The sequence below is a fragment of the Lactuca serriola genome, chromosome 8 (assembly GCF_051521515.1).
Source record: "Lactuca serriola cultivar US96UC23 chromosome 8, Lser_US96UC23_V15, whole genome shotgun sequence".
Lineage (NCBI taxonomy): Eukaryota > Viridiplantae > Streptophyta > Magnoliopsida > Asterales > Asteraceae > Lactuca > Lactuca serriola.
In genome coordinates, this window is record NC_136415.1 from 630,093 (window position 1) to 643,745 (window position 13,653).

Below are 13,653 nucleotides of genomic sequence, written 5' to 3' on the forward strand. Positions count from 1 at the left end.
ACAACTGTTGTGATATTACGCATGACGTCCTCCACCCTGGAACGATTCCGCCGTTTTGGTTTCGCGGTGTGACAGTTATGCTTTATGTGCTAGTATGTTATGATATTATGTAATAGTGGTTGGAGGGGTAGGTTACACCCCATAGCCGGTTGAGATAAACCGGAGGGTAGGTCGAGCACCCATATATGACTGATAGTATGTTATGCTATGTTATTATGTGGTAGTGGTAGGGTGAAATAATCCCTGTAGCTGGTTGAAATAAACCGGAGGGAAGGTCGGGCACCCAGATATGCCTGACAAGATAGGTCGGGCACCCATATATGCCTGATAGGGTATGTCGTCCACCCAGATATGCCTGACAGGGTAGGTCGGGCACCCAAAAATGCATTACAAGGGTAGCTAGGGCACCTTGGTATGCCTGAAATGGGTAGGTTGAGCACCCAAATATGCTCAACAGGGCAGTCCGGGCACCCAGATATGCCTGGCAGTATGTTTATTATATGGTATGTGGTATGATGGGGGAACTCAGTAAGCTTCGTGCTTACGGTTTTCAGTTTTGGTTTCAGGTACTTCTTCTTCAAAAGGAAACGATATGGCACGATCGCAGCGCATCACACTATGTTTTCTACACATGACATCCTTGGGATTATACTTTGATATTGTTTCATTATGACATGTTTTGATTATTGACATACTAGTTTTGATATGGGATGGCACTATGGATGTTTTTATACTATTGGTTTTATAATTATTAAATTAAAAATGAAATTTTTGGTCTTAAATTTTGGGATGTTACACTTTCACCATCAATGATGGCAATAAGGTTAAATTCTTTATTTTATTTTCATTCCCTTGTCAAATCGGTAACAGATCAAATGGCCTTTGGTAATTTTGCAATTTACAGCCATTCTAGCCAGGTTGTACTTCTTTGGGTACCCTTTCCACTAGCGATAGAGGAACGAAGGATTCTTGTGATCCAAGAATACAACACACACATACACACATTGTCTACTTGGTAGAGCTTCATTTCCAAAAATGAAAGGCACACGCGATTTTAGATTCCACTTATGGGATGATTTCATTAACCTCTTAATCCATAAAATGATATGAATACACATATGAAATCAATTATCATATTTCGATTGTTCTTGTAAATCATTGACGAACAAACACAGAAAGTCAATTTTGTTAAGACTCCATAGAAATTTTATTTTAGTTCCAGATTTAAAAAGATTTTTTTCAAAATCGATGAAATTGATTTAAAGAATCAAAATCATATGTGTGTCTGCATTGAAGAGTGAACCCAGAAAATCCGACAGTGTGATTCAATTTTTGTGTTCTTGAGAGTGTGTATGTTAAAAAAACAAACCGAAAAACTGGATTTTGTATCTGTGTGTTTGAGTGTGGTGTTCTTGAATATAGCCACAATGAACGTTCTTTCCATAGTGATCAAGATCCGACTCTTCCTATTCATATTTTTTAGCTTAAGATAGTTCACGTTTGTTGTAAGATAGCTAGTACCAATATGGAAGTATTCAAATATAGGAGATGGCGATTCTTTTAAAGGATTTGAGAGAGAGAGAGAGAGGTGGACCCTTTCATTTTTTAATTATTAAAATGAATAAATAGTTATTATATTTAAAAAAATGAATTTAATAGTAGAAAATAAATACCCAAGGGCATTAAAATCATTTCAGTTTACCGATGGACCAAATCTACAATGAAACTAGCTCAAAAGGGCCATGAAACCAAAAAAAATCAAGGTATGGACTAAACCTCACAAAAAATACATACCGTAGAGACCATTTTTGTAGTTTTTTATATTATTTTTAATATATATTATTTATATATTAATAAATTCTTTTAATATATATATATATATATATATATATATATTATTTTTAATATATACTTTTTTATTGGATTAATTCTTTTTATTGGAATATCATATATCAATAAATATTATTTTAAATATTTGGAAGATAACATATTTTGGGCAAAACTGTTTGGTTGGTTTTTATGCATTTCTTTAGCATGTTTTATCAGTGATTTTTATTAGCTTTTAAAACCAGCCTAAAAAGTTGATTTTGATGCCATTCTTGAAATCTTGTTATCAAGTGCTAAACAGATAGGATTTATTATTCAATAAGCTCATTAATGAGTTCGATCAACCTAAAAAGTGGTTGAGAAAATATTGCACAATCACAACTTATGATCATGTTTTTCCAATAATTACACGATTATAATACAGATGTCGATTAGGTTATTTTTAGTTTATTAATTTTCAAGTTGAATTAACATATCCGATTTTGTAGTTAGAACTCCCTTTTGTATAGTTAATTAAATGATTTGTGTAACATCCCAATATTTGTCATTTATAGTCCCCGGGAATGGAAGGGTAAAGCCATGAAAAGCTTAAGGGCTAAGTTGCAATTTTGGGACCAGGAGGAGTACGCTGCGCGTACATAAGGGTACGTTGAGCATACTAGGTGCACCCTAGTACGCTAGGCATACACTTGTGTACGCTGGGCGTACTCATGTCAGAAGGAAAACCTAATATTTAGGGTTGGGGGCTATATAAACATCCTTATGGCTCATTTTCTCTCATCATTCCTAGCCTCCATATTCCAGAAACATCCCAAACCATAGTTTTGTGTGTGAGTGTGAGTTAGTATGGGTTTTAAGCTCTTGAAGGAGAAGACATTGCATCAAATAGTTGGAGGAAGAAGGCAAGCTTGTAGATCTGAAGTTTCCTTGTGCTATAGAAGCTCCGGAAGGTAAAAAGCTTCAAACTTTATGCTTGTATGATATAGATCTTGTAATGCAAGCTTTATGGAACCATTTCTTGTCTCAAAAGTCCCAAGTTGGTGCAAGTTATGATTTGGACGAGATGAGTTGTCCTTTCAGACCTTAGAGAGGGTCCTAAGTAATAAAAATGAGGTTTCAATGGATTAGGATGTCCCATGCATGTAGTAGAAAGGTCTTAATGGATTAAGACCATGTGTTAAGAACTTTATGGACGTCCAAAGTGTTAAAGTTTGAGACTTTATGAGTCTTAGGCACATTTGGTCGATGGATCTGAAGTTTGGGCTTAAGTGCTTAAGCCATTAACCACGTATGAGAGTTTTGGTTCAAACTTGCGTACGCCCCGTGTAGAGAGCAGTACACCCCGCATACCAAGTCAACGGTCCCGTTTTTCAGTCAACACGAGATGGAGTACGCCCCGCGTACCAGAGGGGTACGCCTAGCTTACTACCCCTGTTGGGCTTTTGTGATTTGGGCTTCGGGATTGGGCTACCTTTGGACTAGTTGGACTTGGGCCTTGATGGGCTCTCTAGATAAGAGTATTTTGGGCCAGTTTTGGCAGTGAGTCTTTGAATGAGGCCCAATTAAGGAGTTGGGCCCAATTTGGAAAATTGGGACAATAATGGGCCTTGCATATGTGGACTTATGGATCATGGATTTGGTAATGGGCCTTGGCCCAAATTAGAGGGAAGGAAAAATGGACTATTATCATAGGTGAGACTCTTGGTAAAATTAGTATTCCCATTTATTGACTTAATATCCGTTATTTTGGATAGTTCGGTATTTTTGGTCAGACAGAGATTCGGGAGTTCGATTCTTCGGTTCGGATCAACATTGCAAGGTGAGTTTTCCTCACTATACTTAAGGGTCTAAGGAACCAATGCCGACCCTTTTGGATTGTTATCCATATATGTTATATGCTTGAGTATTGTATGATCTATTAGATCAATATCCTGGTAAATAGGATGGTATATGCTGTTATGATCCATTAGATCAATATCCTAGTAGATAGAATGTTATATGCGGCTATGATCGGTTTGCTTGTCTATAGACTGTTATTTGGTTATCTGTTTTCTGTGCACATGTTTGATTGATGGTTGAGGCTTATTTGCTTTGTGCGAAAGCCAATAGACATGGGCATCCTAACCCGGTGGTTGTGGGCCGTGAGTATTCCATCCCGAGGATGATTGGACTCATAGTATGTGGGCATTCCAACCTATTGGTTGTGGGCCTAGGGTATTCCATTCCGAGGATGATTGGACCTATAGTATGTTGGCATTCCAAGAACCCGATGGTTTACTGGACCTATAGTATGTTGTTTGTGATTATATGTATATTGTTGTGTGTATGGGTATTTTGGGGGAAGTCACTAAGCTTCGGTCTTACAGTTTTAGTTTTGGTTTCAGGTACATCAGATGATCACGGGAAGGCAAAGGCGTGATCGTATAGCTCCTCATGTTTATGACTTGTTTATGGGATACTCTAATATTATATTATTTTGAAAACAATTTTTTTAATAATTAATGGTTTTGAAATGTTTTGAAAAGTTCAAATTTTCATGAATTTTTATGGATGTTACAGTTTGATGTTACATTGTTATTCTTTTTATCCATTTTAGTTTTGTTATAACCCAATGTTTCATTCTCGTTATTCGATTTGTAATTTTGTAATTGTTTTATCAACTGATGCTAAGTGACACACATCGAATTGGTTCTGTGATGATGTTAACTTTGATGTAAACATAAATTGCACGTTTTTATGCTTCCGAGCTTGTGAGAAGAACTCATAACCATAATGTTTTACTCTTATTTCTAGTATTTATTGTAACGCCTCAAAAATTTCGAGTAAAACTTTCATTTTTAAATAACATAAAACATCCATTTAATTGTTCAAAAGATAACCACGGTGTGATGTATTCTCTAACATCAGAGTAAATCATAAAAAGATAATGCAGAATAAAACTCTAGGGGGTATAACGTGATCAAGTCGAGCCCTTCCCTTTGGAACCATGAGTACCTAAAACATTTGAACATAAAAACCATAAGCACAATGCTTAGTGAGTTCCCCAAAAATACCACATACCATACATATCAGTGGGCCCAAACCTTGGGATGTATTTCAACCCATGTGAATGTTATGATCCAACCATAGTCTTACAATCACTTATGTTGATACAACTCAGTTGTAATCTTTCCTGCCATGATCCAACCATGGTCTTCCTTGCAAGTCGCAAAGACAAACAACTACTATAATTTAACCACAGTCTTTCACACACGTGTTGTGATCTTACCATAATCTTTTATACAAGTGATGTGATCTAACCACAGTCTTTCATACAGGTAGTATAATCCAACCACAGTCTTTCATGCAAGAGTCACAAAGACAATCTAGCAATCTAGCAACCTACATAGTATAGTGACAATCCTTGGTCACGTCGTGGCTACTGCCAGATCCTTCAATTCTTTATTAAGAGTTTAATCCTTACAAATTAAGGCTCAAAAATTCATATTTAAACCCTCTCATTGATTTAATGAATAAAGTTTCCAACTTCAGTGATTAGGACCATACCCCAAAGCAAGATCTACATCCCTAAGTTCATTAAATCCTTAATATGTCTAAAACTTGAGCATGAGATCAAGAACACTCAAACTAAGACATTTTTCTTACTATACAGAAGTCCAAGAGCATAAGAATGTCATATCAATCTCTAGAGTTCCTCAAACTCCAAGAGCTTCCAATAATGGGACCAAAACCAACCAATAAGGATCATAAACATGAATCTCAAAAGAACAAGGTCAATGTGCAAGCTTTATACCTTCAAAGACCCATAAAGTTGAGGAAGATAATGGATCTAGATTTGATCTTTGCTTCCTTACACCATGAAGAAGTTCATTTCTTCACAAACTTCACCAAATCAAGGAAACAACTTCAAGATCAAACTATCAAGCTCATATTCATGGAAGGGAGGCTATGGTTTCAAAATAAAGAGATGGGGGCTGATGGAGATGACCTAATCTATGAATTAAGATGCTTAAATATGGGGGGGGACATCCTAAAAATCATGGGTTTGGATTGCAACAGCCACCACGTTGTGGCATCCTTCTTGCCACGTCATAGTGTCCATCTAGACACGCACCCATTACATGTCATGCCACTTCGTGGTAAATGGATGACTTAATGTAACACTAAACTAACAATTAAACTATTAAACTAAACTAACACATGGTAAAATAAATGTAACACCCGTTTTCCAGATGGATCAACTGAAGACTTACTGTGATCAAGGATATGGTTTTCCTCAAAAACCATATCCTTGATCAGATTAAGTCTTCAATTGATCCATTATGGAAGACGGGTGTTACATTTATTTTACCATGTGTTAGTTTAGTTTAGTTGTTTTCAAATTTCTTGTATTTACTTTTTACACCCCGGAATAAAACATGGTTATTTTGGTGTATTTATGGATTAAAATCGAGTACTTGAGGACTGACCCTATTTGTCACTATTACTATTATTTTTAAATCATATGAGCAAATATGATTTATTGTTTGATAGAAACACAACCACCATCACTCAAACCTATTGTGATGGAACATGTGAGATTTTTTAAACTAAATTAGGATGGTGTTGGTGTTGTTCAAAAAAATTAATCCAATAAGAATGAAGTTAAAAAAAATAATAATCCAATAAAGTAGTATTTATTAATATATAAATATTATATATTAAAAATAGTATTTATTGATATATAATAATCCAATAAAAAATAATTAGTCCAGTAAAAAAGAAATTAAAAATGAATTATTTAAAAGATGTCCATAAAAATAACATTTATTAATTTATAAATATTATATATTAAAAATAATATTTATGAATATATAATAATACAATAATAAAGGATTATTCCAATAAAAAGAAATTAAAAAAATTAATATATAATAATCGAATAAAATTAAAAAGAATATATGTATAAATGGTATTTGTAGTTTGGTTGTAGAAATTAGTCTTGGAGGTAAAATGGTCATTAAAAAAAATTAACAACCATCTAGTTAAAGTTAACGTTTTCGAACAAAAAACGCACAATGTATTTAAAACTGGACCATTGATGCACCATCAAATATTTTTTAACCAAAATCATATAATTTTAACAATCATATAAACCATTTTTGCAAATTTTTGTCTATGTTTTTTCTTTCCATTTTATTTATTTATATATTTTAATAATAAAAAATTAAACAAACTCAACCGTTCTTCACCATTTTTACCCCTCTCTTTATCATCATCGTCACCAACCCTCCCCTTTTTCATCATTTTTACTTCTCTCTAACATACATACACACACCACCACCATAATATCGCCATCACCACCCCTACCCATCTTGTCACCTCCAACTATCCTTGATATCTGTCTATCAAAACCTTTTTCTGTTCCAACCGATGTCCAAACACTAGTCCAATACAATCTAAAAAAATTAGTCATGGATAAGGTCATAAAGTACGCCATCCCCATGATAATTCTTTGATTTGTCACCGGTTTCACCTCCGCCTTTGTGGTATCTAAAATTTGTATTTGGCTCACCTTTTTTGTATGTGTGTGGAGGGAGTGATTATTATTATGTTACTATTATTAAAATATATAAAGAACTAAAAAAGAAAAGAACATATTAAAAAGGTGCGATGGTCTTTTCATATGGATGAGGGACCACCGATGCAACAAATACAAACTATAAGGACCATCCATGTCAAAAATACAATAATAGGACCAAAAGTATGAATTTGGCCAACGATAGTGTGACCAAATGTGTAATTTACTCAAAATAAAGATTAAAAACCTACCCTGTACGTCACATGGTAACTATCCGTTTCACAATATTGTCCGCCCTCTTTTTTAGCATAGACTGGCGTTTCGACTATAAATAGAAAGGTCTTCTGACGAAGCTCGTGAGCTACAGAAAACATGGGAAGGCTAAGACTGTTGCTAATAATATTGGTGTCGTTGCTGGTTTCAAAAGTGGCGATAGCTGCCGACATTAGCCGGAATGATTTTCCGAAGGGGTTTGTGTTTGGAACGGCGACATCCGCTTATCAGGTGGAGGGCATGGCCCATAAAGGTGGACGAGGGCCTAGCATTTGGGATGAATTCATCAAGACTCCTGGTTTTATTCATATATTCTCTCTTTCAACAGCTGAATATTATTAGCCTTTTAATTAACAGTATTTTCCTTTCTGTAATTATTTATTTATATAGGACTTGAACCAAACAATGCAACAGGAGAAGTTACAGTCGATCAGTATCATCGGTATAAGGTGTGGTTTCTCTTTTTCTGTGTTATTATTTTTATTTTTTACAATTTAACAGAACAATATTCATTACTATACTTTAAACCTGTGTATTCTTTATATATTTCGGTCAATACGATGATGATTCATGTATTTTAATAAAATAAAATAGAAACAGTTTAAAGTAAAATGTCACGATCTAAGGAATAAAAATGGTCCAAATTTATTGAATTTGATCAGAGACCCGTGAGTCTGAGGCGTGAACATGTACATGTGAATTGCGATAGTGGCTTTGGGCAGTGGTCCCTGATTGATATATATATATATATATATATATATATATATATATATATATATATATATATATATATATATATATATATATATATATATATATATATATATATATATATATATATATATTATTTTTTTTATTTTTGTGTGTGTTGTTTTTTTCTCTTTTGGCTAGTACATCAAAATCGTGCTTCAGTGTTAAAATGCATTCCAACCATTCATATAATTTTAATGTTATGATCAGTAACATACTAAAATGATGCTATATGTATTTTTTGTTTTACATCAATTTTTTTTTTATAGATGAAATGTTAAATATCTAGTTTTTTTACTAAGTTTTAAAATGATTTGCAGTTTATTTTAACGAGTTTTTATAAACTGGAATATTTTATAAGTCACTACCTTTTAGGAAGGTATTATTCCAACTATTTAAAAATTAACCAACAAATCTTTAAAATGTATTAAAAACGTAAAAAGCTCTAGTTTTTCACCTACTATACCAGGAATATCGATTAAGTCATATAGTATATGTATATATTTTGACTAAGATCTTAAATTTTGTTATAAATTTGGTTCAAATGTTAATTTTTGTTACGGATATGGTCCAAACTATTTTAACATATATATATATATATATATATATATATATATATATATATATATATATATATATATATATATATATATATATATATTATACACACTTATTTTATAATAAATGCATTTGTATTCAAACACATTTATTTATAAAATGTATACAAACACATATTATATAAAAAATTATCCAAACACATTTATATAAAAGAAATGTATACAAACACAATTTTATTAAAAATATAGATACACACCTATTTGTGTGTGTATATATATACTATGAAAATAGGTGTTTGTATATATATTTTTTGTAAAATATTTGTTTATATATATATATATATATATATATATATATATATATATATATATGTACCTAATAAATACATATTTTTATAAATAGATATTTTGTATACAAAAAAAGTTTTTATATAAAAAAAAAATAAGATTTTTTATATGATTTTTTTTGTATAAATATAATTTTATAAAGAAAAAACATATTCGGAACAAATTTTGAGAAAAAAAGCTGTAAAAAAACTAATTAAAGTTATGATGAATTCATAATAAATTCTAAAATTTGGCCAAAAGGGTAAATTTTGGACCAACTTTGTAATAAAATTTAAAATCCGAGCCAAAAGTGTAAATTTTGGATTAAATTTGTAATAATGTTGAATTCTAGGCCAAAAATATACTTTTTGTAAATTGGATTACCTGTTAACCGGGTAAAAGGATTAAATTGAATATGATTACCGGTTTTTAGGACTTAATTGAATAAAAAAAAATATAAGTACTAAATCGATTATGGAGCCAATATATAAGGATTTTTTTTTACAGTTTTCCCAAAAATTAATTATTGAATTTTAAATCATTTTAAGTAAAAGTTGAATTACCTAAACACAATATCAAGTTAATTTTATCAATGACAAATTGAATAAAAGACTGTAAGTTAACATAACATTTCAAATTTGACTATGTGTTTATTTATTTATTTTAATTAAGGCATTAAGTTTATAATTTTGTTGTAAATTTAACCAATCGATCGGTTTGCTTCAGATGTTTTATGTTTCTCACTTGCTGAATAAGCAAAAAGTTGATGTAACTTCTATATATGATTGTAGTTGGCAAATATTTATGTTACATTAAACCTTACGTAGATATGTACTTTCTTTCCTAACTTCTTCTTTTCTTCTCTTAGAGAATCACAATTTTGCGTAGTAGCATCCCAAGGTTGCTCAAGCGGTTGATTATTTCAAAATAACCTTGTTGCTTGTCTATAGTAACTTATCATAAAGAAAACGTTCATTATTTTTTTTTCTTACACCACGTTAGGATGAACCACTTAAACGATTTTAGGAAGCGGTTGAACAAAATCGATTTTCTCAGAGAAATAAATAAATTAGGAAAAATGAATATATATCTATGTAATGGTTCAATTTAACTCAAGTGTTTGCCAACTATGATCATATGTAAAAAGTGAAAACCAAATTAGATTTTTGTCAAGTCAACAAAATGAGAAACATGAAACACCTGAAACAAACAAGTCGATTGGTTAAATTTATAATAAAATTTTAAACTTAGTTATTTAATTAAGAAAAAAAATATGTTTCAGAGTCGATTGGTTAAATTTACAATAAAATTTTAAACTTAGTTATTTAATTAAGAAAAAAAATAATAACAGTGTCAAAATCAAAATTTTGTATAAATTTAATATATTTTATGTAATTTTTCTTTAATTAATATATAGCTATACTAAATCTAGTTTGCTTAAGAGACCAATTAAAATATTCTAACTTCATTTGATGTAACTGATTAATCATTAAGTTGTTTCATGAAAATAAAATTTAAAAATCTGTGGATATTATTTTCCAAAGGATTACTTGTTAGGTGGAACAGTAGGTCTTGAAAAGAAATCTGATTGTTAAGGTTATGTAATGTCAAGAGTAAAGACTTGTAAAACAGTATTAATACAATTTGATCCAAGTTATGATAATTTCTTTGGTTTCTTTCTCCTATAATCTTCAATACGTTTACGGCCTTTTGCGGATTATAAAGTGTTCAATTTGAAAATGCATATGGATAAGAAATATATAATTGTTTTTATGCATGGGTGCAGGAAGATATTGATTTGATGGCAAACCTCAACTTCGATGCATATCGCTTCTCAATCTCATGGTCTCGAATATTTCCAAGTAATTTTCATCTAAACCATGTACACCCATCTCCATAATCCCCAAAATATATATGTTTTCTACGTAATTATTGTAGTTGTCCATGTCATGTGTAGACGGGACTGGAAAAGTCAACCCTGAAGGAGTTGCTTACTATAACCGTTTAATTGACTACATGCTTCTAAAAGGTAATATATATATATATATATATATATATATATATATATATATATATATATAATACAATGAGGTAATTAATTTATTAATGATTATAATATTAATCTTGTTGCAGGTATTACCCCTTATGCCAATCTGAATCACTATGACATTCCTCTGGCCCTTGAAAAGGCTTACCTTGGATGGTTGGGACATCAAGTTGTGTACGTACCCTTCCAAAGATTAAAACAAAACACTTGTATTGGATGAATAAATTGATTAATTGGAAATAATAATGAAATAAATGAATGAATCAGGAAAGATTATGCTGATTATGCGGAGTTTTGCTTCAAGAGTTTTGGAGACAGAGTGAAGAATTGGATGACATTTAACGAGCCGCGAGTGGTGGCTGCGCTTGGTTATGACAACGGGTTTTTTGCTCCGGGAAGGTGCTCCAAGGCATACGGGAATTGCACGGCTGGGAATTCCTCAACTGAACCCTACATTGTCGCCCACAATATTATCTTATCACATGCAGCTGCAGTTCGTAGATATCGTCGGAAGTATCAAGTAACTAATTAAATATTACATGCATGCATGCCCTCTTTCTTTTTTATTTTTTTCACTCGATCAAAAGTATTAATATATATCCATACATGCATGCAGGCAACACAAAAGGGAAGGATCGGGATTTTGTTGGACTTCGTTTGGTATGAACCACTCACAAGATCAAAAGCCGACAATATGGCTGCTCAGAGAGCACGAGACTTTCATGTCGGCTGGTAAGATCCCACTGTTTTAGCTGAAAAAGTTCAGTTCTTGCAATAGCGATCCCCTTCTGGATCATATAGATCAAAGTTAATTGGTGATCGATATATGTTCTGTATGTAAACGTACAGGTTCTTGCATCCACTTGTTTATGGTGAATACCCAAAGACGATGCAAAACATTGTGAAGGATCGTCTACCCAAATTCACAAAACAAGAGGTGCTCATGGTGAATGGATCTTTCGATTATGTTGGGATAAACCAGTATACTACTTATTATATGTATGATCCACATCAAAAACCACCAAAAGACCTCGGCTACCAGATGGACTGGAATGTTGGCTTTGCTTGTAAGAACTCAACTATATACTTATTTAATTAACTAACACGCCTAAATTAAAACTACTCACCGGTTTTTGTTTTTTATTTATAGATGCACGCAAAGGCGTACCAATTGGTCCACGGGTACGTACCTAATTACTATTCTGAATGGCATGTACAATAATTAATTAAATAGACCATTGATATACATTAATTTAATTAATTAACAGGCGTATTCATACTGGCTCTACAACGTACCCTGGGGTCTACACAAAGCCATCACTTACGTCAAAGAACGTTATGGAAACCCGACCGTTTTTTTGGCTGAAAATGGTATATGTTAGCTAGAAATCTGTGTATAATATAATCATATAATATGAGTCATGCATTGATGCTACATATTAACATGTTATAGGCATGGACGATCCTGGTAATATCAGCCTTGGAAAGGGTGTACGTGATACCACAAGGATCAATTACTACAAGGGTTATTTGGCTGCCTTGAAACAGACTGTTGATGAAGGCGCAAACGTGATAGGGTACTTTGCATGGTCACTGCTTGACAACTTTGAATGGAGATTAGGGTACACTTCAAGGTTTGGCATTGTTTATGTTGATTTCAAAACTCTCAAGAGATACCCAAAGATGTCTGCCCATTGGTTCCAGAAAATACTAAGCCGCACTACTAAGCATCATGCCCCTGGTTCTAATGGAGTTTAGTAGTCAACTCAACTCATGATGATCAGCAAGTATCAAATAAATTAGCATCAATAAGTTGTAATATGACAAATGCTAAGGATTTCGGATTTCAGCTAAAGTCGTTCAATGTTATGCGGCATCATAATGAGACAAGCGAGTCGCTAACCTTGTCTCTTGATCATATATAGAATTTGACATCCTTTACTTTTCCCCAAATTTCAATCAGGTTCTTATATGCTTTTCGCTCACAAGAGATCATTATTATCCTGAACCTTGAATAATTTGGAAACCATCATAGTTTTGTCTAATAATAATAATAACAACAAAATAATACTAATATAATTAGTTTTTTAAAAAATACAATATGAGCGAAATTGATACTTACATGCATTTAACGCTGACGAAATTACATTTTAGGGAACACGAAAGTTGAATATCAAACAAAATAGACAAATATAGAAAAATCCATAAATACCGGACAATTTTCGTTAAGTGTTTTAAAATAATTTCAGATTCTAAAGAGGGAGCCACCATTACCAAATACCAACGCCGCTTGGTCAAACATACAGGTGCAT

General features: G+C 32.3%; 1 protein-coding gene across 1 annotated transcript; it reads left to right on the forward strand.

The window, feature by feature from the left end:
* Window positions 1–7,664: 7,664 nt before the first annotated feature.
* Window positions 7,665–13,294, forward strand: LOC145065787 (beta-glucosidase 44-like). Its single transcript, XM_079012866.1, has 11 exons — window positions 7,665–7,958; window positions 8,051–8,109; window positions 11,081–11,156; window positions 11,252–11,323; window positions 11,428–11,515; window positions 11,609–11,861; window positions 11,958–12,073; window positions 12,191–12,408; window positions 12,492–12,523; window positions 12,610–12,712; window positions 12,795–13,294. Exons 1-11 carry the CDS (start codon window positions 7,760–7,762, stop codon window positions 13,097–13,099), a joined length of 1,521 nt encoding a protein of 506 aa, XP_078868992.1. The 5' UTR covers window positions 7,665–7,759; the 3' UTR covers window positions 13,100–13,294.
* The last annotated feature ends 359 nt before the right edge of the window (window positions 13,295–13,653 follow it).

Bases quoted from the DNA above. Each gene is read 5' to 3' on its own strand.
- LOC145065787 (XM_079012866.1), top strand. From the start codon at position 7,760: ATGGGAAGGCTAAGACTGTTGCTAATAATATTGGTGTCGTTGCTGGTT. The intron at 11,157-11,251 runs GTAATTTTCATC...TGTCATGTGTAG, and splicing joins ATGGTCTCGAATATTTCCAA to ACGGGACTGGAAAAGTCAAC. The intron at 11,516-11,608 runs GTACGTACCCTT...TGAATGAATCAG, and splicing joins TGGTTGGGACATCAAGTTGT to GAAAGATTATGCTGATTATG.